The sequence below is a fragment of the Beauveria bassiana genome, assembly GCF_000280675.1.
Source record: "Beauveria bassiana ARSEF 2860 unplaced genomic scaffold BBA_S00027, whole genome shotgun sequence".
Lineage (NCBI taxonomy): Eukaryota > Fungi > Ascomycota > Sordariomycetes > Hypocreales > Cordycipitaceae > Beauveria > Beauveria bassiana.
Genome location: NW_007930862.1, coordinates 128,422 through 151,842, shown reverse-complemented (window position 1 = coordinate 151,842; position 23,421 = coordinate 128,422). Strand labels below are relative to the sequence as shown.

Sequence of the window (23,421 nt, the reverse complement as noted above, 5' to 3'; positions counted from 1 at the left end):
GTTTGATGGCTGCTTCCTTGCACCGCCAAGATCTAACTAGGCGCAGTGGTCATGCATATACGTTCTCGACCTGGCTGCCGTCTTCCCAGTCGCATTGATGAGGCCAACCTGCACGCACGCCAATCTGCAACCTTAATATTTAATAAAGCTGCGGCGCGACGCAAACTGCCAAGACGTTGAGCAAAGCACCAGCTCGCGCGGGCACCGCTTCATACCTAAATAGTCGTCAACCCAGGGAAAGAAGTAAAAAAAAACGACGCGCCATGAGAAACGATGTTTGTTTCTACCCTCTCATCATGAGAAACATGTTCCCGTTCCATGGGCTGTTTCCCGGGGCAGGGTAGTCCCGTTCTTGGCAGTGGCTGATGGCTGATGGCTATTCGTTGCTCTCAATATTTTCCAATCTAGTTTGAAGCAGTTGGTCTTGGACTCTTGGCCAAGGTGTGGCGGGCCGGCTTGTCGATCAACAAGCGCGATTCGCTTGACCTTAATCCGACTGCTTGTATTCTCTCCCCCGCCTGCCTTTTCCCCTTTCTCTCCTGAATGCCCAATCTCTTGGTGCAAGGCCCCCCTTGTAAGGAATTGTAGGCTCACCTTGACCGGCAGTATCCAACACTCGCCATTGCAGCGCCAAGTCGAGAGATATGCAGAGGACGGATGGATGATCCGTGCTTCTCCCGCCTCTCCAGGCTGCAGCGTGTACTGGTCTGCCAAGTCTAAACAATCTTCGCCCGGCTTGTTGGGCGTTGCCGTCATCTCCTTTTTTCTATTCGCCAGACGTGCTGCATTTGCCACCAAATCTCCGCCATTTCAACACACCACATCGTAAATGAGCAAATGCGCTCTCGGTGGCACAGGGCTTGCCTGGTTCTGCGATAGCTCCACTCGCCAATATCTGCCGCGACACGGCCAAGAAAAAAAAAAACCGCGAGCCGATCGTATTAGGAAGAGGCCGCACATTGGGCTCTAAATGATTAGGCAGATAAGAGATAAAGAAGCATCATCAGATGTAGGCGTCTGTTTCTTGGCGTGACACTATGTACCAAGTAATACGTGCTTGTGCATGTCTTTTATTTTAGCCAATGAGCACCGTTGGCTATTTATCAAGGGTTTTCGTGGCCATGCTGCCGAATACGTGTCGATCAACAAGTCGGGGACCTTTGACTTGTCACTGAGACCCTGCAAGAAACAGCCCCGTTATTACCGTCCTTTGGAAGGGAGGGGGCTTTGTCAGGACTCAGGAGTTGATAATTCGTATCGCGTAGAGGATGGAAAAGCCATCGGCCCATCATTCTGCAAATGTGAGACCAAAACTGGGATTCGTGTACGTCGCAAAAGCCTCGCGTTCTCCAGAATAAAAGACATGATTATGCTTATTATGCGGTGTGTGTCCAGGGCCGGGGAGAGCAAATTGGATCCCTGGCAGCAAGCATTTGTCGATTTGCTCTCCCGGTTACTCCGTACTCTTGGAGCTGAAAGCAAGCCCGCGCGACCGGATTCTCGGGAGCGCACAAAGCACACCACCCAACCACCCATGTCGGCATCTCTCTTTGTCGCACAACAAAAGCATGTCGAATCTTGAGACAAAAAAACGAGGCTGTTTCCCACCGACTCATTTCACCGGCACTCGGTATCGGCATCGGTCTGGGGCAGGCAGGGCTCACGGGCCTGTTCTTGTGCCAGGAGTCTACTTCAGGAACAATCCTAAACGAGACATTTCTTATTTTCTCACAACAAGCTCTCTGGATTTGTGGAATTTTCTTTCTCGGCTGTTACGCATCTCCAGGGACTCATTTACTGGCCGAGGTCTAACAGCAGAAGCCGTGAGCATGGGGGAGGGGTGCGTGCTGATTTCCAATCAGTCTATACCAGTGAAACGAGGTCGAAATGTCATCATATCAGGCTGCGCTTTTGACGTAAGCTCTTGATGAGATACTCCGTCTCAAAAGGACATACGGAGTACAGTCGCCGTAGACTGAGGCACATTGCAGCGTTCACACTGACTACTTGCATGAGGCCAATGGCGCATGGTCAACTCGTCTCTCTGCAGCATTGAAGCCCCTTCAGGCCATTTGTCCCAACCAAGAGGGCACGAATGTGACAAGTCAGAAAGAAAAAAAGACTTGGGCTCGTTTTTCAGCGTCTAAACGCGTCGTCAAAGTTCTGGCCGGAAACCTCATCCGTATGGCTGACAGGGTTATTACTCAGGCTGCAGGGTATTTGTGGCGTCCAAGCCGACAGCGCTTACCAGAGCTTACGGCCCGAGCTTTTGTGATGAATTGCCAGAAAAGCATATGCGTTGAAGGTGAGAGATGATGTCAAGACACTGTCAACCATACCACAGGCGTACTGAAGTGTTGCTCGTACTCAGACGTTCACTTTGCTTCCGTAAGGGAAAGCGCGACAGTCGCTGTGCGATTTTTCAGACATGATCATTCTTGTCTGCACCGGCACGTGAATCTAGCATGGGCATTCTTCAATAGGATCCAGATACGTACTCGCACTTTTGATAACTGGTCTTAGGGCCATATCTCGCCGCCAATTGCCAATGCTTCTTGAAGCACAGGACGGGTCAATCAAATGCCGTCTCCAGAGCAAAGTGTAGACTCATAGCCTGGCCACCGTGACTGAGGGCCAAGTATAGCTCATTCTTACAGATGAGAGAGGGCAGAGTGAATTTTGACCATTTTGTACATCAGTGCCAAAGCAAAGCAATCAAGTATCGACCTCTCAAATGAATTGTTCCAATCAAGCAATGTTGTTCCATTATCATATCCCTTGTCCAAGCAGCAAATCTTTTATTACATCCCATAAACAAAATTAATACATATACAGCGCCGTACATCATCAAAACGGTGGCTCCGGAACACAGTCTGGCGAAAAGGTCCACCTATAGCGGTCGTGCTTTTGCCCGGAGACAAAGACATCGTTAGTGCTCTCAACTCTCAGAACTCATGAAACCTCTTGCGTGAGGTCACGGCAGCTGATATTGTCTGACTTGGAGAAAGTCTTTGACCTCCTCGTCATAGGCATGAGGCAAAATATATTTCCCATACTCATGCCATCCGTTCACCATCTCAGGGCGAGAATAAAACTTGATATTTTCCCAGTACTCGGGATAGTAACCGGCGTCTTCCCAGTCAAGTAGCCCGATGACTTGCATGTATTCGTTGACGATGATGTTATCAGGAGACAGGTCGCCGTGGCAAAAGACGATGCGATGCCGCTTCTGATTGAGCTTGCGGAGATAGTCGCGTCGGATATTGACCGGAGCTGTTGAGATGGTCGAGACCAAGTACTTGTTGAAGTCCTTTTCGGTCTTGCAGATGGGGCCAAAATGAGTTTTGGCAAGTCTACTGTCACGAATATCCAGACCATCACAGCTTCCGATGAATTTGGGGGCATTTTCTGGAACGGTAAGTCGCAGGAGCATGACTCGGACTTGTTTAAAGACGTCTATTCTCTCCTCGTGAGTCAGTGTGACCCAGAGTTTGGTCAAGGACCGTCCAGCGATGTAGCTCATCTTGATACTGTAGACGTCCTCACTCCCGACAGAGTAGAGCCTTTCGCGGCAAAATATTTTCGGAACTGGCAAGCCCTGCTCGCCGGCATTGCGGAGGGCAATACTCTCATTGGAGGTGATGAATTGGCCCTCTTTGTAAACGACCCATCGGGTGCGGTGGCAAGCAAGATTCACCTGGCGGCCCGGAGCCCGGGACAATAAGTAGTTGCCTAGCATGGTTAGCCCTGGGTTGAAATTCATTAGGCAGCCGTTTGAATTGAAAGAGAGACTCACTGGAAAACTCGAGCTCTTCGTCGTTGTCATTATCCATATTGTCCTGCCAGTATTCTTGATACAAGGCAGAGAATGGCTTGCGCTCAAGCTTTTGCGGACTGCCGACCTTGAAAACGGCTTCATCCATGCGACGCTGAGGCTCAGAGGGATGATCGTTGCGCTCATCTCGACACTGGACGGGTTTCCCGATAAGTTCAATGCCGAGTCCGTAGTCGCGGGTGATAGGTAACGGGGGGCGATGACGGAGGGTTTCTGGTATTTTGATGGTGTCCATGTCGTCCATGTCGTCCATGTAAAAGATGCCAAAGTCAAACTCTAGGTCGTCGTCAAGTTGTGGTAGAAGTATGCCATGTATAGTAGGATCCGGAGTGTCGTATAAATATGTCATGGGCGAGTTGACGGTGCAATGGAGAAGAGCAGGACGCGTTGTGTGGAAGTTTCGAGAGGGAAGCGGAAAAAGAAGTGATGGCAGCTCTTTAGATGTATGAAGAGCAGATGATTGGCTAACTGGCTAAAGGGTCTCGTTGGCCATGATGTGGGAGACGGGAAGCTGCAGATTTATATGGACTGAAGAGCATGTGGTGAGAATCAGGTGCAGGTGTCTCACGGCGTGCGGCTGGGCGTGAGTGACGCAGTTTGTAAAAGCCGATCTCGTTGTCTCTCGGCCCTGTTTACCCCCCCAGTCCATCAGTCAGAATTGATGTAGCACATGTGCGGAATGATTGAAATGAACAGGCAAGAGAGAGGGAGGGGAGAAAGAAGGGGTGTGAGGGAGGTAGATTGGTAGAAAAGGGCAGTGGCACAATATGGGTGCTTGTTGGTTTCCCTGGCCAGGAAGAGGGGCTTTTTCTGTTGCGTACGGAGTACCTAGCGTCGATGAGTGACAGGGATGTATTTGTTTTTCTTTTGCAGGCCCTTTCGTCGCTGATTGAATATGTATGAACCGATGTGTTGCCTTGTAGCGTTGTGTTGCATCTGCGCCTGCGTCTGGAGAGGAGCGCCTAGCAGCCAGGCGTGCCAGGACGCAGGGCTTGGGGACGCTCGGGGACCCGAATCGCAGCTGAGAGAAGGGGTGGTGGGTTGCATCAAGTATCAAAGTGGCTCCGTGTGGTTGAATAGTCGGGGATGCGCTGCGTGGCGTATGGCAGCATGCAGGCTAGCTGGTGAAGATTGGCTCTTGCTTGGTCCCCTGTTTGTTGCTTGACAGACACCTGGCAGAGGCATCGTCGATGGTGATGAATAGGCCATTGGTGGTCGAGGCGGACAACGACGGGGAAATGTTTCGGAAGACTGTAGTCTGCAGCTAGAGTGGACAGATGCACATAACCTTGATGCATGAATGGATAGATGGATGCCTGCCATTTACCCATCAGCGCTTGGTGGTGCAATTAAACGGGGGAGTGTCGGCCGATGCATGGTGGGTATAGAGTGGCGTTGTAGCCCCTGCCATTAGAAGAAAAATGCTTGCCGAATTGTCACCAAGGAGTCGATGGACGAGAACAAGGATAACGGCGTGTGTTTGATGATGGTTGCCTTTGCCTGGTTGCTGGTTGCGTGGCTGCTGCGCGAGTGTGGAGGAGCATACTGGTAAAAGTGACCAAAAAAAAGTGAAGTCGGAGGCCACAATCGAAACGAGCTTAGACCAGCCGGGCTAGTGTCAGTTGGCGCCGGGAAGCCCCATAGTTGCCCATCGGAACCCACAGTTGCCCATTGGAATCCACTGTAGCCCGATGTCCAGGCCTGTCAGTGGACAGTCAGTGCGCTAATTGCCCTGTAGATTGCTCTCTGTCCGCTGTAGTTGCACTGCTCTAGCGGGCTTGGCTCTTCATATTCCTCCGAGGCCCCCGCCAAGGGTCTACAATCCACCCAAAAAGGCAGCTGACCGGCACCTGCAACCATGTTGAGGCTTCAATTTGGCCTTGTTACCTGGGTGCCTGGTAATCTGGGTTCTGCTACTCATCATCTTCTCCAACACCTGGCCTGCAGCTTGCATTCCATCTTTCATCGGCATCCATTCCATTGCGGCTCTTCGACGCCCATTTTGTAACAAGCATGACCATTGTGCCCGCAAGCATTTCTACTATTAGTCAAGTGCCGTGCCCTCCCAACGCGAAACCGAGAAACCACTACTACCATCACAGTTGCCACCTTCATCATCACCACTATCACGCCACAATTATCATGCCACACAAACCCCGGCTTATCCCCCGAACTTATCGGCCGCATGCCCCTCTCCTCCGCAGCTGACTGTCCACCGAGTCCGCCCCCCCTTGCGTTGATGCAGAGCCTCGCAACCCTCATCTCGTCCGACCATCCGCATCCTCTTTAACTCTTTGATCGGAGGCCTGCATATCATGTCCTTGTAACACTTGTTTGTTGCTTGATTCCCCTTCAAACTTTACCCAAGCCACATCCACTCACCCGAGATGATGCTCTCCAAAGCTGGAACTAACTGCCCTTCAAGGAAACGAATATTATTTAGCAGTGTGCTTTCACTTCTACGAATGCGCTCCCTCCAACGAGCTACGTCAAGCCACCGGGCTACAGCAGCTCACGCGCGGGCTGTCGTCGCGACAAATCCTTGTCCAGCTCAGTTGTTTGTGAGTGCGAAGACTCTCTACATACGATCCATACCGCTGCTTACTGTCCCGGGTTCCTGGTTCCGTGTCGCATAGCAGCTCTTGTTGGTTTTCCTGTGGTTCAACCCTGGCCTCTACTTGTCGCACGCCCCTTCTTGTGCTTTGTATGTAATCCGTACCCGCTGTACACGTAACGACATGTCTGATCAATCAGACAATGCCAAGTGTGTCATGGATTGCTGCTAAGGGCGGGGGAGTTCCGCTGACCTCACTCAGCCTTCTTGTGCTACTGTGACAATAACCACATGCAGTCTCCCCGGCTTCCACGCAGCATTCTCAGCAGGCTTCCTGCGTCGTCTTACCAGAAACCCGGACATGTCCCTTTTGCGTCTCGCCTCGCTAATCCACCATTGTCGTCATCTTTCGGCGATATCCATTCTGACTGCTAAAAGACATGTGGCAGACAAGGTTGTACGGTTGTGCACCCAGCTCACGTAGCACCCGAGTCACCCGCTCTCGTGAAACCCTCAGCCGTCTGCTGTGATTTGGTGCGCAGCTCATAGCCCTGAGAACTCAGTGGTGTCGTACCACGAGGACAGCCGCTGTGCAACCATACCACTCATTCTTATATTCGATGTGTTGAATAACCAAGCGGTCTGTACAAAGTATGACGAGGAGGATATGACGACTCGTCACCCATTCATTACAACAACCCCAGCACGGCCCCAGCGGTCCCGTATTAGGCGGGACTCTTTGCTTGCATGAACTACACCTACATATTGCATTAAAGTACATTGCATCGTTGTCTCCAGAAAGGATCTCAAGAGAAAACAGTTATGCGGCAGGAAAGAGGCGCACTCAGAAAGCAGGGGACGCCTGGCTGCGCCCAGCTGTCAGCCTTGACATTTTGCTGCGACAAATGCCGCCAATAAATCGACTCTATCAACCAGCACCCCCAGCATGGTGGCGCATCTGAATGCGCCAAGCTGGAGCGGGCGCAAGAATGTGATGAACCAGTTGGAGAATGAGCAGGAACAGGGGTTGTCCCATCTTCCCTCACATTTCAGAAAAAAGACTAGGCTGCCAGTGCAGCATGGCCTGATTTCTGCAAGGTGATCATCTTTGTTGACGCGAAATGATGGGCCGCGTCGGGTCCGAGAGAGCGGCAAGCGCAGAAGGCTGGCTTCTAATCGGATCGTTCCGCCGACCGTTTGGAGTGTCTGTGCGAGTCTTGCCTTACGTACCTCTCTGTACCCCAGCCCATCTGGTTACGAAAATGCTCACCAGAGGTGAGGCTACTCAGCTTACATTGCTGACATACTGCTGCATGTTACGAGGCAGAATCCACCGGCATGCCGGGGCCAAAGGTTTTTCGTTTTTGTGTTGCAGCACCCCTTGCTTGTTTATATACAACAAGATCGACGCCCGACTACTTCGTACGGTCCTATTTACTGATCTCTTGCCTCGGCCGCATACGACCCGACACCTTTGAGGAGTGTGCCGTGAGTCGTTGTGAGACCTGCTAGGCTCTCGTGCTTGACAGTTTCTGTTCTTTTTCTTCTTCCTTTTTTTGTTCTTTTTTTGTCGACTTTGAATTAGGGGGTACGGATGCTTTTTCCTTTGTATTTCAGCCAGCGTGCGTGCGTGCGTACGAATTACTTCGTAGGGTGCGTGATGTTGAAGGGTTCTGCCTTGACCAATCTGGTTCACAGAAGCTGACTCCGCTTTCTATCCCCCATTTTTCCTTCTTTTTTTTTTTTTTTTTTTTAACAAGTTTATTGTTTCATGTTTTCTGGAAAAGCAAAACCGGGAATCCTACACGTACGGAAATGCTTCCGCCTCTGTTGTGGAGGCTAGAACCATCGGTGATCGGAGCATAACAATGAATAGATAGACCCCGAGTCCGAAAGCCTAAATCAGGGATCCCCTTTTCCGCGTATTCTTGTCTTTGCAGATTGCTACTTTCGGGTAGAGCTCTGACCTCTTTCAGAGTGTCGAGGATTTGAAGTAGATGACATGGCGGCGACCGATCCGGGGATCCGATCGACTCGGATTGAATCCCAGACCATGTTTCGCCTGATGTTGGGGATGGCTGCATGACTCGATGCCAACACTTACGGCTATATGAGCCTTGTCAATATTTGGCTCGTTTGGCAGTTCAATATGATGTGAGAAGGTATTCGTCCTGTAGTTGAGATATCATCTTACATGCGTGTGCATCAATACCGAGTCTAGTCCAGATGCAATGAGAATACTTGGCAGCCACGATGTAAGCTGCTTTTTTAAACGAGCTCTCGGAGCTGATAATCTCTTAAAGTCTTACCAGTCTGTCATGCCTTACTTCTTTTGTAGGTGCATGCAGCAGCGTGACAAGGGCATTGCTGGAGCCACATTGGGCGGCAAGACAGACGATGATCGCAGGGGGGGTCTCGGTACTGTTGGGCGCGCACGCGGGTGCAGTCAAGAAGGTGAAGCCCGAAACGATGCTGTAATGGAGCCCGATGATGGTGCGAAATGTCTTTCTCTTTTTGGTTCTTGTCACCGCGCTTTATTGATTGCGACTTCCGTGGCAAGCTGTGAGTGATGAGTGCGACAAGCGCCTTGTCACTGATTGGTAGGTTGACCTAGGAACAACTTTCCATAGACGACAAGTGGCTGCGAGGAAACTTGTATTCGCCAGTATTGGGGAATAATGGCCTCGAGTTTTTCCTTTTCTCATTTTCATCCTGCACATCTTTGTTTCCCCCCTTTATTGGCTGATTTTCTTTTGTGGACAACCAGTGACTTGGTTGGAGTAGGCTGTACGAGTTCTAAGTATTGTCCTCTCGTTATTCATATAAATTGTGAAGCACAAAGTGTGAGTTGCTATGTTATTTAGAGTTTTCTTGTGCTTCGGATTTGGTTGGCATGTGAAGGATATAGTTCGCCGATAGCCGAGCCTCTTCTCGGTCGAGTGTGTAAGCAGCCGAAGAACAGGAGCCCCAAGAGCTATGACGTCTTGCACTCCGTACTTGAACAGAATAATAGACGCGAAATGAGAAGCGAAATGAGAGGCATTGTCATTCATTCATGGCCGGGGGAGGGTGGCTTTCGATCACACCGCCAGCCGGTCAATGGTTTTGGAGGGGTACGCGGCAGTTGAGGCTAACAGAGATGCCTGGTAGGTCGACCGTTGAAGCAAGAATTTGTCTAATACAACGAGGAGCTAATCCGAGGCGTCACACAGGGTTCATAGAGAGGCGTGAAATTCGCACGAATAGAGGGCGTATACTGCCGGCAGCTTGACTTATTGCGCCGTGGCGTCTTATGCTCGGAGGAAGCTCCGGAGAAACCGAGGGGCTGATTGGTTAGCGAAAGAAGAAGGAAAGAAAAGAGAAAAAAGAAAATAAAGAAAAGGAATGACTGGTTTTTAATACGGGAGACCATTTGTTCCAGAGAATGGTCGGTCTGCAAACATTTGCTTTTTCAAAGGGGCGGGCCGAGGCCAAGTGCCGATTAGAATCTTCCCATCTTGGGTAACAAGGGGAGAGAAGAGGCCCCTGCAGGCATGTTGCTGGTACCTGTTCGCGTCGCGAAAGTCGCAGCACGAGGCGCGGGCTGCAGTTGGGGTTAGAAGCCGATGGATTCGGCCGAATGATATGATGAAACATATTTAATGATGAATAATTTACATTTTCATAATTCGTCTATTGTTTCTGTTCAAGGAAAAGGCTGCAGAAAAGGTACGTTGGACAGGTACCTGGTGACCAAAGCGCGCGCAACTGTAGCAGAATCTCGGGCAGTTCTGGGGCATTTCTGGGTCAGCTCCCAGAGCGCTTTATTAGGGCGGCTCCAGGACGTTCAACCACTCAAAATGCCGCAATTACCACCAAAAGCCACTGGCCAGGCACGCCCAAAGCCACTGAAACCAGCAAATCAAGTCACCCCAAAAAGCCCAAAAAAAAAGTCCACCAATAAGTTTAGGTAGGTACGAGTCGACCCCATCTCGTGCATCTCGTGTGGCCTCTTCTCTCGACTCGTTTGCTGCTCTCCCTCTCTGCTTGCTGCAAACACGCACCATCATCATCAACCCATGCCCTGCTAATCTCCCTCAACATCTTCTCCCTCTGCAGCGCATTCAAACCGACTCGCGCCACGCATCGCGCGCGCCCTGCTGCTGCTGCCACCGAACGACCGCTTCTTTGAGAACCCTCCTCCGGACGCCTCTTTCTGTCTCGCACCCCTTCAACACCATCAGCGCCCATCGTCGACTTGTCAACCCGCCCCTGCCCGGTCGACCCCGGCCCTCAACGCAATACTCAAGCCACCATCCTTGCATTCAACAACGCACCCATCTCCGCTCTTGGCCACCACCACCCCGGCACCCGCAGACAAGCCATTCCATCCTCGTCGTTGCTCTCCGCTTTCTCTCTGGACCCTGGTCTCGAGTGTGTTCTGCGATTGTCTCTCTGTCTGACTCTCAGTCTCTCACCTCTCTCCGCTACTCGCCACGAGACCCTGCAGTACACGTCCCGACGACCCTGCACGCTTGCTGCAGTTCCACGCTAGTCCGCCTATTGATCTATTTTCTCCCCGTGTCACCGTGGTTGAAGAATTTGGTGCGACCTCCCCGTCTTCTAGACCGAAAACTGCTCTTTGTTGAGACCCGATACAATTCACGCTGCTCTTTGGTCGCGCCATGGTAGCGGCATACCTACATCGCCGCCCCTCACAATGACGAGGCAATCTTCCGACGCCTTTCTTCCCTCGGGCGGCTTTGATCCTGACGCCCTCCTCTCAACCTCATTTCCGTCCGCCAGCCAGCCCGAGTCCTCCACCTACAACTTGCAACCAATCCACGAATACCACACACGTACCTCTTCGGCTGCCGTTGCGCCCCCCGGCATCGCTCCCTCTGCGCCACACTTCAACTATGCGTCCTCCTACATACCTCTCTCCTCCTCCCTCGACCCCTCCCTCCGTCGCGATAGCAGCCTCTCGCCCACCGATATTGGCGTCGCCAGGGCGCCCGGACCCCCAATGCCGCCGCCTCCTCCTGCCGGCAATCTGCCCCGCGATGCTCTCTCGTCCAGCTTGGGCATTGCCACGTCGCTCTTCCGCTCTGTCTCTGCAGATGCTGCCGCGCCGCAGCAGACGTCGCTGCATCTCGTGCAGCGTCTCGCCCAACAAAACTCGCTCATCCGCGATGCCTGGGAGGCCGAGCGCAAATACCTCGAGGCGAATCGTAAACGCGCCGAAGAGGTCTACCAGGAGGAGCGCACTATCATGGATGATATGCGCCAGTCATGGTTCACGGAAAAGGCGGCCATGCAACGCGAGCTGCATGCATTGCGCGACCGTGTTCAGCATCTCGAGAACGAGAATGTCGGCCTCAAGTCAATGTCCTCGCCACTCAGCCAATTAAGCGGCCTGGTCTCGCCTGCCGCCGGTGCCAAGCTGCATGTCGACTTGCTTCCGCCTGGTTTGCAGGGTGCCTCGCGCCGACCACACTTTCTCAGCAGCAACACGTCGCGCGCTTCTCCGACAGGCAATCCCGAGCAGCCCGCGACCTTGCCTCTCGATCCACGTACCCAGCCCGAGACATCGTCTGCTCGGGATTTTCTTGCCTTCCGCAACAAGTCGAGCGACGCACCAATTCCTGTCATTGACGTCCACGAGATTGACCCCAAGCTGGACGGCATCTTCATCAAGGCCAACGCAGTCCGCGACACTTTTACACAGTCTTCTGTCAAGTCTTCTGTTAGGTCTTCGCCCGCAACGTCGCCACCCGCGGATCAGAATTCCACGGATCTGGAGGGTGCCCCCAACCGACGATCCTCGCACAAGGCTCAGACGATGCAAGCACTCGCAGCCGGTGAGCTGCGTCGCAGAACGATGCATGCCGGACACACGCCCAACCACTCATTATCGCTTTTTCCCACCATGACGACACTCGACGGCAGTATGACGGCTGGTCAGAGCGAGGCAACAACGCCCACGGCAGTTGACAAGGCTGTCAAAGAAGACATCCATGAGGCCGAACCCGCTCCGGAGCCAGAGCCCGTAGACCCTGTTTCAGAGGAGGCTAAGCCACATGAAGATGTTTTGGTCGACGATGTCGACGAGACGCAGCTTCAGCCTCGCTGTGAGCCCAAGGATGATATCCCGCTCAAAGGCCCGCTCATGGTGAAGAATATTCCCGCGCAGGACGAGATTTTCTGGGCCCGCGTCAATCAGAAGCTCGAGGGCATCAGCCATAGCGAGGAGGAGGCCCTACCCACCGTCATCAAGTCACAGCTGGCGGACGACGGCAAACCAAAACTGAATGGCTCTGACATCCCCGTGGATGTTAAGCCGCTCGATGTGGACGTTCCGCTCAAGCTTCGCACAACGACCAACTTTGGCGCTCCGTTTGGCGTGGCATAGTGTGCTCGTCGATTGGCTGCGCGACATGAGACGTGTGTGTTTTGAGCAAGACTGTCCGTTTCATGTCGTATGCTGGGTCTTGGTATACATTCCCCGGGTTTAACCCTTGAGCCATCCATATTTTTTCTTGGCTATTTGCATCGACACTGCTTTACGTTTTACACGACCATTTTTTTTGTTTCTTTGTCCATGACCATTACACCAAGGAATTGATTTCGGGCGGGACTAAGGGACTTTATTCATTCATTCACTGCTTTTATACCCCCCCTTTTTACGTGGCTACAACACCAAACCATACATTTTCTTTAGAAGGGCGAAATTCATCATTGGGATCACGGAAGCGAGCTTGTACTTGCAAACTTTTGACACGGATGCCGTGTTTTTTTTTATATGTTATTGAATGGGTGATGGAAGGAACGTGGAAAATGTATATTCTTCTTGTCCGTCTGCATAGACTTTTTTTCACCAGCCACGACGTGTTTGATCTGTACATACATGTTTATTGTCGTGAGCACAACCCGACTAGACCAATTCTATACATAGACTTTTTTTTTTTTTTACGTCTTGATGTTTTGAGATGAAAATTGAACTCACGTTGGCTGCCATGTTAACAATGAGCCGGTAAAAGTTTGCACATGTATTGTATTCAGTTCGAACTATCCATCCTACTTGTTTGACGTAAAACAGACAACAAACCGTAAAACAGATTGGGAAACAGAAAACCTAAAAAATAAAACCCAAAGAAAAGACGCCATAAGCACGGAAGAAAAGAAAAACGAGTGATTATTCTTTCCGTGTCTGTGATACTGTTGAATGTATTCGATCAAAATGTTTTCGCAACGTCGCTCAACTCCATCACCTAGCATCGTTTCCATTTTACACTCCCATAGTGAAATCGTGCTCGATGCCGGGTGTGACGCTGGCCATGAACTGCAATCTGTTAGTACCATCATCACTGGGTAAAGCGAAAAGCAAAAAGAAGAGGAAGAAACACAGAGTAATGAAGCCAAAAAAAAGAAAAAAAAAGAAAAAAAAAGACTGACCTTGAGAAAGACGACCAAGTACTGATCCACGCGAATCGCCACCTCATTCTCATCCAGCACCTCCGTCTGCTGCACCTCTTCCCACTCATCCTTATCCGCCACCTCTTGCGCGCCCCCAACATCCAGCTTCCCAATCCCCTCTGCCAGCCCCTCTGCCGCCGTCGCCGTCGCCGTCGACGTCGCCGTCTGCTTCTTGCTGTCCCCCTTTGCCGCGCGCATCTTGTCTCTGCGGATCCGCAGGGCAGCGTCGGCGCGGTCCAGCAGCGACTTCATGACGGGGGCGTGCTTGCAAGGGTGCACCGAGGCCATTTTGATATTGTTTGCGAAAAAGGGAAAGTCTTCGAGGGTGACGGTCTTGTCCTTGTAGTCGCCGACAATGTCGTCCATCATGTCGTGCGGGGGCAGCGGCTGGCCGTCGGCGCGGTAGCCGGAGAGGTAGAGGCGCGGGGTGCGGTAGTAGGGCGTGTACATGATGTAGAGGGTGTATGTGCGTCGGCCGCTGCGAGCATTGTTTTGCATCCTTTGGGTTAGTAAAAACTGTAGATTCAAAGGGGGGGAGGGGAAGGGAAGGGGTGAGAGGGATGTTGGTGTTTGCTGGTAAGGAAAAATAATTCGAGAAAATGTCGCACCTCTTTTGCGAGCCGGCGCCAGCATCGCGGATAATAGCCTCGTCGTCATCCTCATCCTCCATGTCGGGAATGTCATCCTCGTCTTCGTCCTCGTCCGCCGCGCCCACGTTCCCCGCATCATCCACGGTGCGGACATCCTTTGCCTTGAGCGGCTGCGAGCTCGCCAGGCCGCCCGTCCTCAGCCATCCATCCTCATCGTCCCCCGCACCGCCACCTCCAGCACCACTACCACCGCTTTCCCCGCCGCTGGCCGCGGTCCTGAAGCCGTCGTGGACGACCGACTCCTCGTGGCCCGCGTCGCCGGCAAAGTCGTCATTCAGACGGCGGTCGCACGGCACGTTGCGGGTGACGAGGTACTGCTTGCCGGGGGGCAGGTGGCTCGCGCGGCGGCTCTCGTCGTCGGCGTCGCCCCAGGCCCAGGTCGGGAACTTGTAGACGAGGTAGTCGCCGGCGGCGACAAACTCCTCGGGCGTGATCTGGCCGGTCTGGCGAAAGGTGGACGTGTGCGAGACGGGCGTGTATCTGTCCCGCAGGGTGTTGACTGTTGAGTAGATATAGTTCATGGTTCGTGGGAGAAAAATATAGGTGATGCCTCTATGATTATGTTCTTTTGTGTGGTATTTGTATCTATCGGTGGTGATTTTGCTTTCTGATGGGTTCTGGGCCAAAAGGGTCGTCGGACCAGTTCGAGGCGGTGGCAATGTTTGGCTCGTGTGTGTCGTTGCGTGTGCCGGGTACGGGCAAAATCCAGAATGTTCGGAAATAGAGACTGATGGGATATACAGAATGTCAAGGCACGTCGGATGACAATGTCGGAATGACCTAGACTTGAATGTTGCGTATGACAATGTTCATGATTGAGACTCGTCACATGGTGGGGGAAGGTGGGGGAAGTCAACTGTCTGCCTGCTGAGCCGAGTGGTGATTGGGCAGGCCATCTAGTGCAGCTACGAGCGCGACCTGAATGCAATCAGTCGCTAGACGCATTATAAAACATTCGATCATAGATGGTCTAGTGTTTTAGTATAAGATGGTAATTCTAAAAATCTTCTAGCCTATAAAGTGTATTTCTGTACCTGTATAGTTGCAACGAGGACCCTGTTGTCTGTAGACTTGGCACCGTCTATGCCATGTTTGTCATTATTCTCTGGAGCGGAATTTTCGGTTGCTTTTAATTCAGAATTAATAATCGAGCCATCAATACCAGTGTCCTAATTAGATGAGTCGCGCACTGTTGCTCAACTTGGTCGACTTCATCGTCAATCGCTCCAACAACACCCCCCCAGCAACCATGACAAGTCGAAGTAGCCTCTTTTCGTTTCTTGCAAGCCGTAAACGGAAGATATAGAGGAAAGCTTGACAAAGTCTCAATGTACCGGTTTGTGCGTATTTGTCTTGTTCAACTTACTCTAGCTTGAACGTCGCTGACCAAGCCAAACCCGTTTCACCTGCTACACAAATTACTGACCCTTTGACAGCATAAAAGGGAGAACGATAAACGCTAGGAATCCAGCACACCTTCTTTCCGTAATGTTCGATCCAGGAGCCATCAGAACTGATGCCAAACTGCACATGAACGATCGAAGTCGAGAACCCACCCGAGCGTTGTCTAACTTGCAACTCCCGCACAGGCTTGACTTCCATTGCTCCCTTGTCTGCGAGGAGCCTGTCATTGTTTAGTGGGTCAAATGAGACTCTTCCAAGATCGCGAGAAATGGAGAAAGCCTGAAGACACTGTCCTGAAGTGCACTCCCAAATTTTCACGCTGTGCGACGATGAGGACACAATTCGGTGCCCGTCGTCGGAGAATGCTATAGAAGTCACTTTAATCTGGTCACTCTTAAGGCGCAAACGATTTTTGGAATGAAGTTCCATCATCCCGATGGCATCGGCATCCCACAAGAACGCAAGTCGTCGTCCATCAGGTGAGAACACCAAGCCATATCGCTCAGAAGAACCTCCAATGGTCTCAGTCGCCATTGACAACTGGCCAGTCCTAGTGTTCCACACACTCAAGACACCGCCATTAGATTTCGAGGCCGCCTGCTGCCCATCGGCGGAAATCGCCAATGGTTTCCAGCTATACTCGGAGAAACTGCCATCCAGTAGTAAATGCTCGCCACTCTTGACGTCCCAGACTTTAGCATCTCTGAGAGACTTGGAGACGACTCGAATGCCGTCGACAGAAATTGCCACTGCCGTCACTTGCTGATCGTGCCCCCCCAGAGCTGTCAAGTGGGCGTCTCTATCTGGATCACTGGAGCAAGTGTCCCATACTATGACATCATTGCCGTCACAAAATACAACATGTCGTTGGTTATGGCAGTTTGCCGGTACAAGAACGTGACGTTTCCTTCGTTCTTCGTCGGGGCTGGCAAATGCGTAAGTATGCAAACAATCACCAGAGACTGTGTCCCAAAGCATTGCTGCGTCAGACGAAAGCGTCATAAAATTCTGGCCGTTATTCAGAATCACAACTTCCACCATCAAATTTCTGTGTCGAATAGTGGCCGTCGTGCCAGCGTTGAGGCTCATGTCCGAGATTGCGATCTTCTCCCCCGTGCTTACTGCCAGCTGCTGAGTGTCATAGCAGAAAGCCCATGCCAACTCAAAGACTGGTATCGAAAATGTCTGCAGGCAACAATTGGAACCAGTGTCCCATAGTTTCAAGATTCCGTCGCCCGAGCCTGAAGCAAGCGTCTGGCTCTTCGGTGTGTAATCAAGTAACATGACAGGAAAGTCATGGCCCCGAAGAGTAGTTTGACACTCTCTAGCGTAAAGATCCCAGATTTTGACGGTGTTTCCAGAACCACAAGCTAAGCGCCCGCTATCGCGCAAGAATGCCAATGACCATATGCCTTTATCGTGGACATCCTCAATTCTGTGATAGTCGTTGGTGCCTAACTCCCATGTACTGAGAGTCGATCCTGGCCCACCGGTAGCGAGATAGCGGCTGTCGGAAGAAATAGCCACCACTCTCATCTTCGTATCTTCATGTAACGTCTTCAGGCATGTTTTGTTCTTAGTGTTGGTATCCCATATCTATAAACCACTTCCAGAGACTAAGGCGAGACGCTGGGCGTCATCAGACAAAGCAACCGACCTGGGACCTAAAACCTGGCTGTCAAAAGTCCTTTGTTTGGCGCCGGTTCTAGTGTTCCATAAGTCCAAAGATCCAGGTTGTAAACCCCATTCTTTGGCTGAAGAGCATGAAACCAGTTGGAGACTATCGCCAGAAAAGGCAATAGATCGCACCGAGTAACTACAGTTGAGCTTTCTTAAGCAATCTCCAGTGCTAGCATCCCATATCCTGATGGTTTTGTCAAGAGAGCCTGAAGCTAGCCATTGACTGTCGTGTGAAAACGCGAGGCAAGTCACGATGTTCTCATGAGCTCCCAAAGGCCGAATGGAATCCTGCCGGCTATCCTGCCGGTTATCCTTAGCACCTCGTTGAATTGTCAAATTGGGCACCTCTCGGTCTTTGTAAAAATGTTTAATGAGGTTTTTATCTGGGCTGAACAAAAGTGCAGAAACGTAGATTTGCATCGGCGCCTCGTCAATTATAAACTTGTTTGAATGTAAGAAGCAGTATGCATCTTTCACTAGACACCGATTGTGCCCTACATCGAGCCGAGTCTATATATTGTCAGCGCGTCCGATGTGAAGCCATTCTTGCAGCCTACTCACCATAAATCCACTCAACTCTTTCAAAGGCCCCATTACGTGAGAAAGATTTCCCAGTAGACTGAGGGCTTCTAACCAGTATAAATATTTTTCTTTGAGAAAGTTGCACACCAGACCGGCCGCTTCTTTTTGGCGAGCAGGGTCGAAGCACTCTCGGAATGCCGAGTTTTTGAAATGATCCAACCAGAAGACAGTCGCGTAGGATATTGGCATCAGCGGCTCCAGATCAGGTTGCGAATCTCGTTCAGAAAGGGGCCCCAGAAGTTCCAAATTGCACATGTTACGTCGCAAAGTCGACGTCAGGAGCTCCAGAGCTGCTAGGAATACGGTATAGTGCTGCGCTGACACGTCTAATGACCCGGCCACAATGCTTTCCTCGCCAAGCAGGTAGTCTTTCGCCGACTTGTGTACGAAACTTACAATCTTATCCTTGACTGTCAGAAATGAGCCACAGCGAGCAATTCTTTGTTCTAGATCCCCGTCATCGTAGTCTTTGAGCAACTGAGAAGAGAGGGCCCTCAACTCCACGATTGTGACGGGTCGAAACACCGCAGACATGATTGACAAAAGCTGCCGATACAGACTTTCGTATTCGGAGTGTCTAATTCGCTTCAGCATTTCTGAATATAGAGGCTTCAAGCCTTTGGGAAGTGATGCCAGCTGTCTCTTTATGTCCCCGCCCAAGACGTCAGGATGCGCCAGCGCCTTGCAAACCAGGGCCACCCACAAAAACGTTCCTTCTGCATTTTGAACAAGATGATGCTTGATGAGATCAACATTGAAATCATCGAGTTGTTTCTTTTCCTTCAAAGAGCCAACTGCGTTCAAAATGTAGGCGTCAATAGATGTGGCGATCGAGTCCTGCTTGTCTTCAAGCTTCAGGTGGACACGCCTCGTAGCGAGGGGGACTGTGGATTCATCGCATAACTCTTGATCGTCGACCTGAGGCCAGATCAGATCGTTCCTGCTGGAGAGGAGCCACTTCGCACCTTTGAGGTGGGAAGTCGCTAAAATCAGCTTGAGAAGACAGAGTTGATCATTGACACATTCGTCCAACGCATCGACAATAAGATAAGTGCGGTCCAACATTGGGTCATTCAAGACTTCGGTGAAGACCACAGATAAAGCTTCCCAAGCCGTTGTACCTCGAAATTGTCTCTTGCCCATCCCGTTTTGACAGCTCTTCCGAATGTGCCTCCAACGTGCGGGCTGTTGTTTGACAAGCATGTAGAGAAGGCCACGCACGACTGCGTTTGCATTATTGAAGCTAGCATCGGTAGCCTGGCAAAAGAAAAAGGCGACATTAAGCTGTTTGTTTTTCTGAATCGTGAACTTGTCAATAATCCCACATAGAAGCATGGTTTTGCCTTTGCCGGGATCCCCGCTGATCCAGAGTTGGTTTTTGCCATTATTCGTCTGCCACTGCTTAAACTGTTCATCACCAAAAATCCATTCGTACGAGTCGCGGAGCGGCTGTTCCTTTGCGCTCTGTAAAGCTCGCTTAGCAAGGCGTGGATCAGTAGCCAGCAAAGACGCGAGGTATTTTTGATCCTCCTTGTCTAGTTCCAGCCGTTCTAGGCGTTGTAGGACGTTGGATGCGGTATGCAACTCACTGACAATGCTATCGACGCCTTGACGCATGAGTTTTGCGTCTTCCTTGAGTAGGCTCAGGTGCTTCATGCTCTCACCGGATACTGCCGATTTGAGCCTGTGCAAAACCGTCGTTTCCAATGTTTGGATCTCGTCCAATTTGCCTCTCCAATCGTCAAAGAGAATGCTTCCCTTGAAGAATCTCGTGACTCGGCTGCTAAAAAAGTGCAGCACACTTCGAATTTCGTATTCGATAATCTTTTCGTACAAGGCCTTGATCTGCCGCTTCAGCTCGTCTCTGAGACTAACTTGCAACTCGACGGGAAGAAAAAGGACCTCCATCTCAATGTAGTAGCTCATCTGTGAAGTGACGTAGTCAAATCCTCTGAGATTATCATTTTCCGCGGTGCTCGGATTCAATAGGAGTGGAAGAACCAGCGAAACACCAGCCATGGCCATGGCAGCATTTGGAAGATCTCTTACGGCGTCCTGAACAATTTTCTGAAGCGCTTCCATGACCGATATAGTATCTGTAATAGCGTTATTGGGATGCAGCTCGTGGCCCCAGAGCCGAATAGCAATTTCTTTGTCCTTCATTTGCTGCAGGCCGAGACTGGCGACGGCGCTGAGGAGCTCTCGACGCGGGAGCGGATTTTCAAACGAAGGTAATATTGGTGCGTGACTGCGACTGCCACCATGAGGTGCAGGTGGTGATGGAGTGGCTCCGTCCTGGACTGTTGAAGTTAACTATTCGTTGGTGGTGATAATTTCGATAGTGACTCACATTCCGCGTAGAGTCGCGAGAAGATGACATGGTAAGCCTTGAAGATGCCGTCTGGGTCCCGTTCTTCGAGCGCATTGTATGCTTGATCCCAAAGCGAACAGTCTTTCGAGAGGCGCTGCTTAGTAGAGTTGATAGTGATAAGCTCTCCTAATAGCGGGCGCTTGTGAGCAGCAAGGTTGTCGCCAGGAGTCTGCGGGTTTGTCTTGGTTACGCTTTCGGTTTTGAGGCTGGAAATTGATTCGCTCCTAGAAGGGCTCTTTTTGCGGCGGATCTTATTCCAAAAGACAGCACAGAAGCCACAGCCTGAGGAGTTCTTTACAGGCATTGTGATATTGAGAACAAAGACCGCAGCGTACAATGTATTGCAGTCAAGGTGAGTGTAGACTGCGATATCGCATAGTATTCGTTTCTTACTCTCGTGATGCTGGTTAGAAGACCTGACAGGTCTGACGATGGTTAGAAGATATATTCAAACCCAACCTGCCCCTTATCGTGCGGGGTTGAGATACTATTTTTGGCAGTTTATAAGGCAACAGGTTGCAGCTCTATGCGTCGAAGGCAAGGGCGACAAAAAACATGGCTCTGCCTAGCCGAGATTCGCTCTTGTCAGCCAACGCCGTTGGAAAAGATTATTTTTGAGATATTGAGAAACTCAAAGAGCATTCAAGGACCATTGACTTATTATTTTTCTTCTTCATCTTATCCCACACGTTGTGTGCTTTGCAAGGCCAGCGGCGAAGTCTGTTTATCATCGCGGGGGGCGGGGGGCGATCTTATGCAGGAGAGCCTGGATTGGGACGACATGCCCAGGGTCAGAAAGCCACCGAAGCATGCTGATTGGCACAGATAGATTAAACTTGCATGATGGAAGCAAAAACTTCGATTAAGCAGAAGAGTGTGAAGAGGGCAGACCCTGAGCTAGGCAGGAGTGCAAAACGCCTGCGAACTGGCTTTGGCCCGCGTTTGCACCTTCCTAAATCACCATCGGGAGATTGAGAAGCAATGAAAAGCCCGCTTGTATTGGGCAGAATGTGTAAATTGAATCTCGGATATTTTCAGGCAATATATAGCGCTTTCGTCGCCTGCTTGTCGTTGACCGTGTTGCGCTGCGTTTCGCGGGAAATTCTTTGGTCATTGACTGTTACATTTTCGCTCACCGGCTGATGCGTTCGGTCGGCGGCCACGAGGCTGTGCAGGTGGGGACATGTTTTAACTCTACTGTAAGCGCCGTCCAACTGTATAAAATGTGATACATCAGCACGAATCAGTAACCAAGCTTGAGATTCAATATCTCCGGAGATGGAAATTTTTTGAAAACGGCGACGCAACGTGGGCTGATTGGGCCAAGTGCTGTAGCATCGACATGCAGACCACAAAATTCCACAAAATTGATGGTGACATGATTTAGACTAGAATATGCCAATCCTCCGAGTGCTAAATATGGTTGATGAATCCTCTTCCACAAAGCTCGCTAGCTTCTTGGCACAAGAGTAAGCCAGACAGGGGGGCAAGTTGGCCAATGACTGCCCCCTAATCAACAACCCCAACCCCGACGCTACGCTTCATCCATCCATGCGGAGATGTCCGCTTCAACGGTTTCGGCTCAGTATTGCCGAAACTGGCGCTGGTGGCTGTAAACACCGTCTCCATAGGCATCGCCCAGCGAAAAGACTTCTCCAAGCGCTGGTTGACACCTTGAACCACAAACGTTGCAGGGAATACGACCTATCAAGATGGGAAAGCATATTGGAAAAAGAAAAAGAAAAGAAAACTCTGTGAAACAGGGAAAGAAATCCATCCAAGGCCCGGGTATAGCGGCACAGATGTCTGAGCAAGAGATGTGATATAAACAATCCGTCGTCGAATATAATACAAGCAGTCCGTCCTTTGGCGTAGATGCTCAACGTCTCAAAAATATCATACAATACTGCAAATATTATTACCCGTCAAAACCGTCTAATACGGCCGAGTCATTCTCACTAGTTACTCATCCAACTCGGACCCCCTTTTCAGCTCAATTCACAAAACTTCCCCGCTTCCCACAATGGGTCTCATCGGCGGCGCGATCAAGCTCATCATCCTCCCCATCATCTTCGTCATCGCCATTGCCGTCCTCGGCGGCATCTTGCTCAAGCACCGAAGAAACAAGGCTGCCAACGACATTGAGCAGTCCGCACAATTCATTGCTCCTCCTCCTCCTCCCGTGTCAGTCGCACCGCCGCCGCCCGTCTATGCACCAAGCCCAACGCAATACTACAACAACATGGGGCCTGCCAAGCCCGCCGCCCCAGTGGCGACAGTGCAAGGATACAACTAGTTTCCACAATTGTGCTGCCTGTCATTACGTATTAGTTTGCTTCTTTTGTGTCTATTGTTCTTATTATTATTATACAAAGTCCAGAAAAGATTTTTGTCGTCGCCGACTGTGTTTTTTTCTTCTCATTGCCAGTTTTTGTATATTTTCTTTTTTTGAAACCTTGAGCCGGGTACAAGAGTCCGATCGGTCCGGGGGACCCGATCCGTCTTGGGGAAAAACGTGGGTTGCATGGCGCAGCCCGGGAATAAGCTAGATTTTTGGTTTTAAATAAAATCCTTTCGAAACTCGGGCTCAGTTCTCCTCATCAACTCCGTGTTTTCTGTCCTTTTAAGCTTGTTTCTCCTCCTTCTCACATGGGGCCAGCCCCAACCCCTCCACTGCCAAGAGTCATGTCCGATCCACGTACAAGGAAAACGCAATGCAGTCCTGTCATGTGTGCATCAGATGAGGACCAAAGTGTAAGAAAAAACTGATTCTTTTTCCCACCGCTACTGCATGCACCGTCAGTGTCACACAGGATTCGTGGGCTGATGTACAAAGGCGAAAACAAAACATGGAAAGCCCTCCTCCCCTCCCCCTCCCCTCCTCTCTCTC

At 50.9% G+C, this 23,421-nt stretch overlaps 5 protein-coding genes across 5 annotated transcripts; 2 read left to right on the top strand and 3 right to left on the bottom strand.

Annotated features, from left to right (window-relative positions):
* Window positions 1–2,974: 2,974 nt before the first annotated feature.
* Window positions 2,975–4,079, bottom strand: BBA_07721 (phosphotransferase enzyme family protein; the record flags this gene model as incomplete). Its single annotated transcript, XM_008602818.1, has 2 exons — window positions 2,975–3,747; window positions 3,797–4,079. The coding sequence occupies 2 exons, from the start codon at window positions 4,077–4,079 to the stop codon at window positions 2,975–2,977; spliced, it is 1,056 nt and encodes a 351-aa protein (XP_008601040.1).
* A 7,009-nt stretch (window positions 4,080–11,088) lies between these two features.
* On the top strand, window positions 11,089–12,780 carry BBA_07720 (uncharacterized protein; the record flags this gene model as incomplete). The annotated part of the gene is made up of 1 exon (XM_008602817.1): window positions 11,089–12,780. One exon carries the CDS (start codon window positions 11,089–11,091, stop codon window positions 12,778–12,780), a length of 1,692 nt encoding a protein of 563 aa, XP_008601039.1.
* An 876-nt stretch (window positions 12,781–13,656) lies between these two features.
* On the bottom strand, window positions 13,657–15,015 carry BBA_07719 (autophagy-related protein 3; the record flags this gene model as incomplete). The annotated part of the gene is made up of 3 exons (XM_008602816.1): window positions 13,657–13,710; window positions 13,824–14,322; window positions 14,453–15,015. 3 exons carry the CDS (start codon window positions 15,013–15,015, stop codon window positions 13,657–13,659), a joined length of 1,116 nt encoding a protein of 371 aa, XP_008601038.1.
* An 841-nt stretch (window positions 15,016–15,856) lies between these two features.
* Window positions 15,857–20,835, bottom strand: BBA_07718 (beta transducin-like protein HET-E2C*4; the record flags this gene model as incomplete). Its single annotated transcript, XM_008602815.1, has 5 exons — window positions 15,857–17,494; window positions 17,570–18,019; window positions 18,077–18,088; window positions 18,140–20,460; window positions 20,511–20,835. The coding sequence occupies 5 exons, from the start codon at window positions 20,833–20,835 to the stop codon at window positions 15,857–15,859; spliced, it is 4,746 nt and encodes a 1,581-aa protein (XP_008601037.1).
* A 1,719-nt stretch (window positions 20,836–22,554) lies between these two features.
* BBA_07717 (uncharacterized protein) lies at window positions 22,555–22,827 on the top strand (the record flags this gene model as incomplete). The annotated part of the gene is made up of 1 exon (XM_008602814.1): window positions 22,555–22,827. The coding sequence occupies one exon, from the start codon at window positions 22,555–22,557 to the stop codon at window positions 22,825–22,827; it is 273 nt and encodes a 90-aa protein (XP_008601036.1).
* Between the last annotated feature and the right edge of the window lie 594 nt (window positions 22,828–23,421).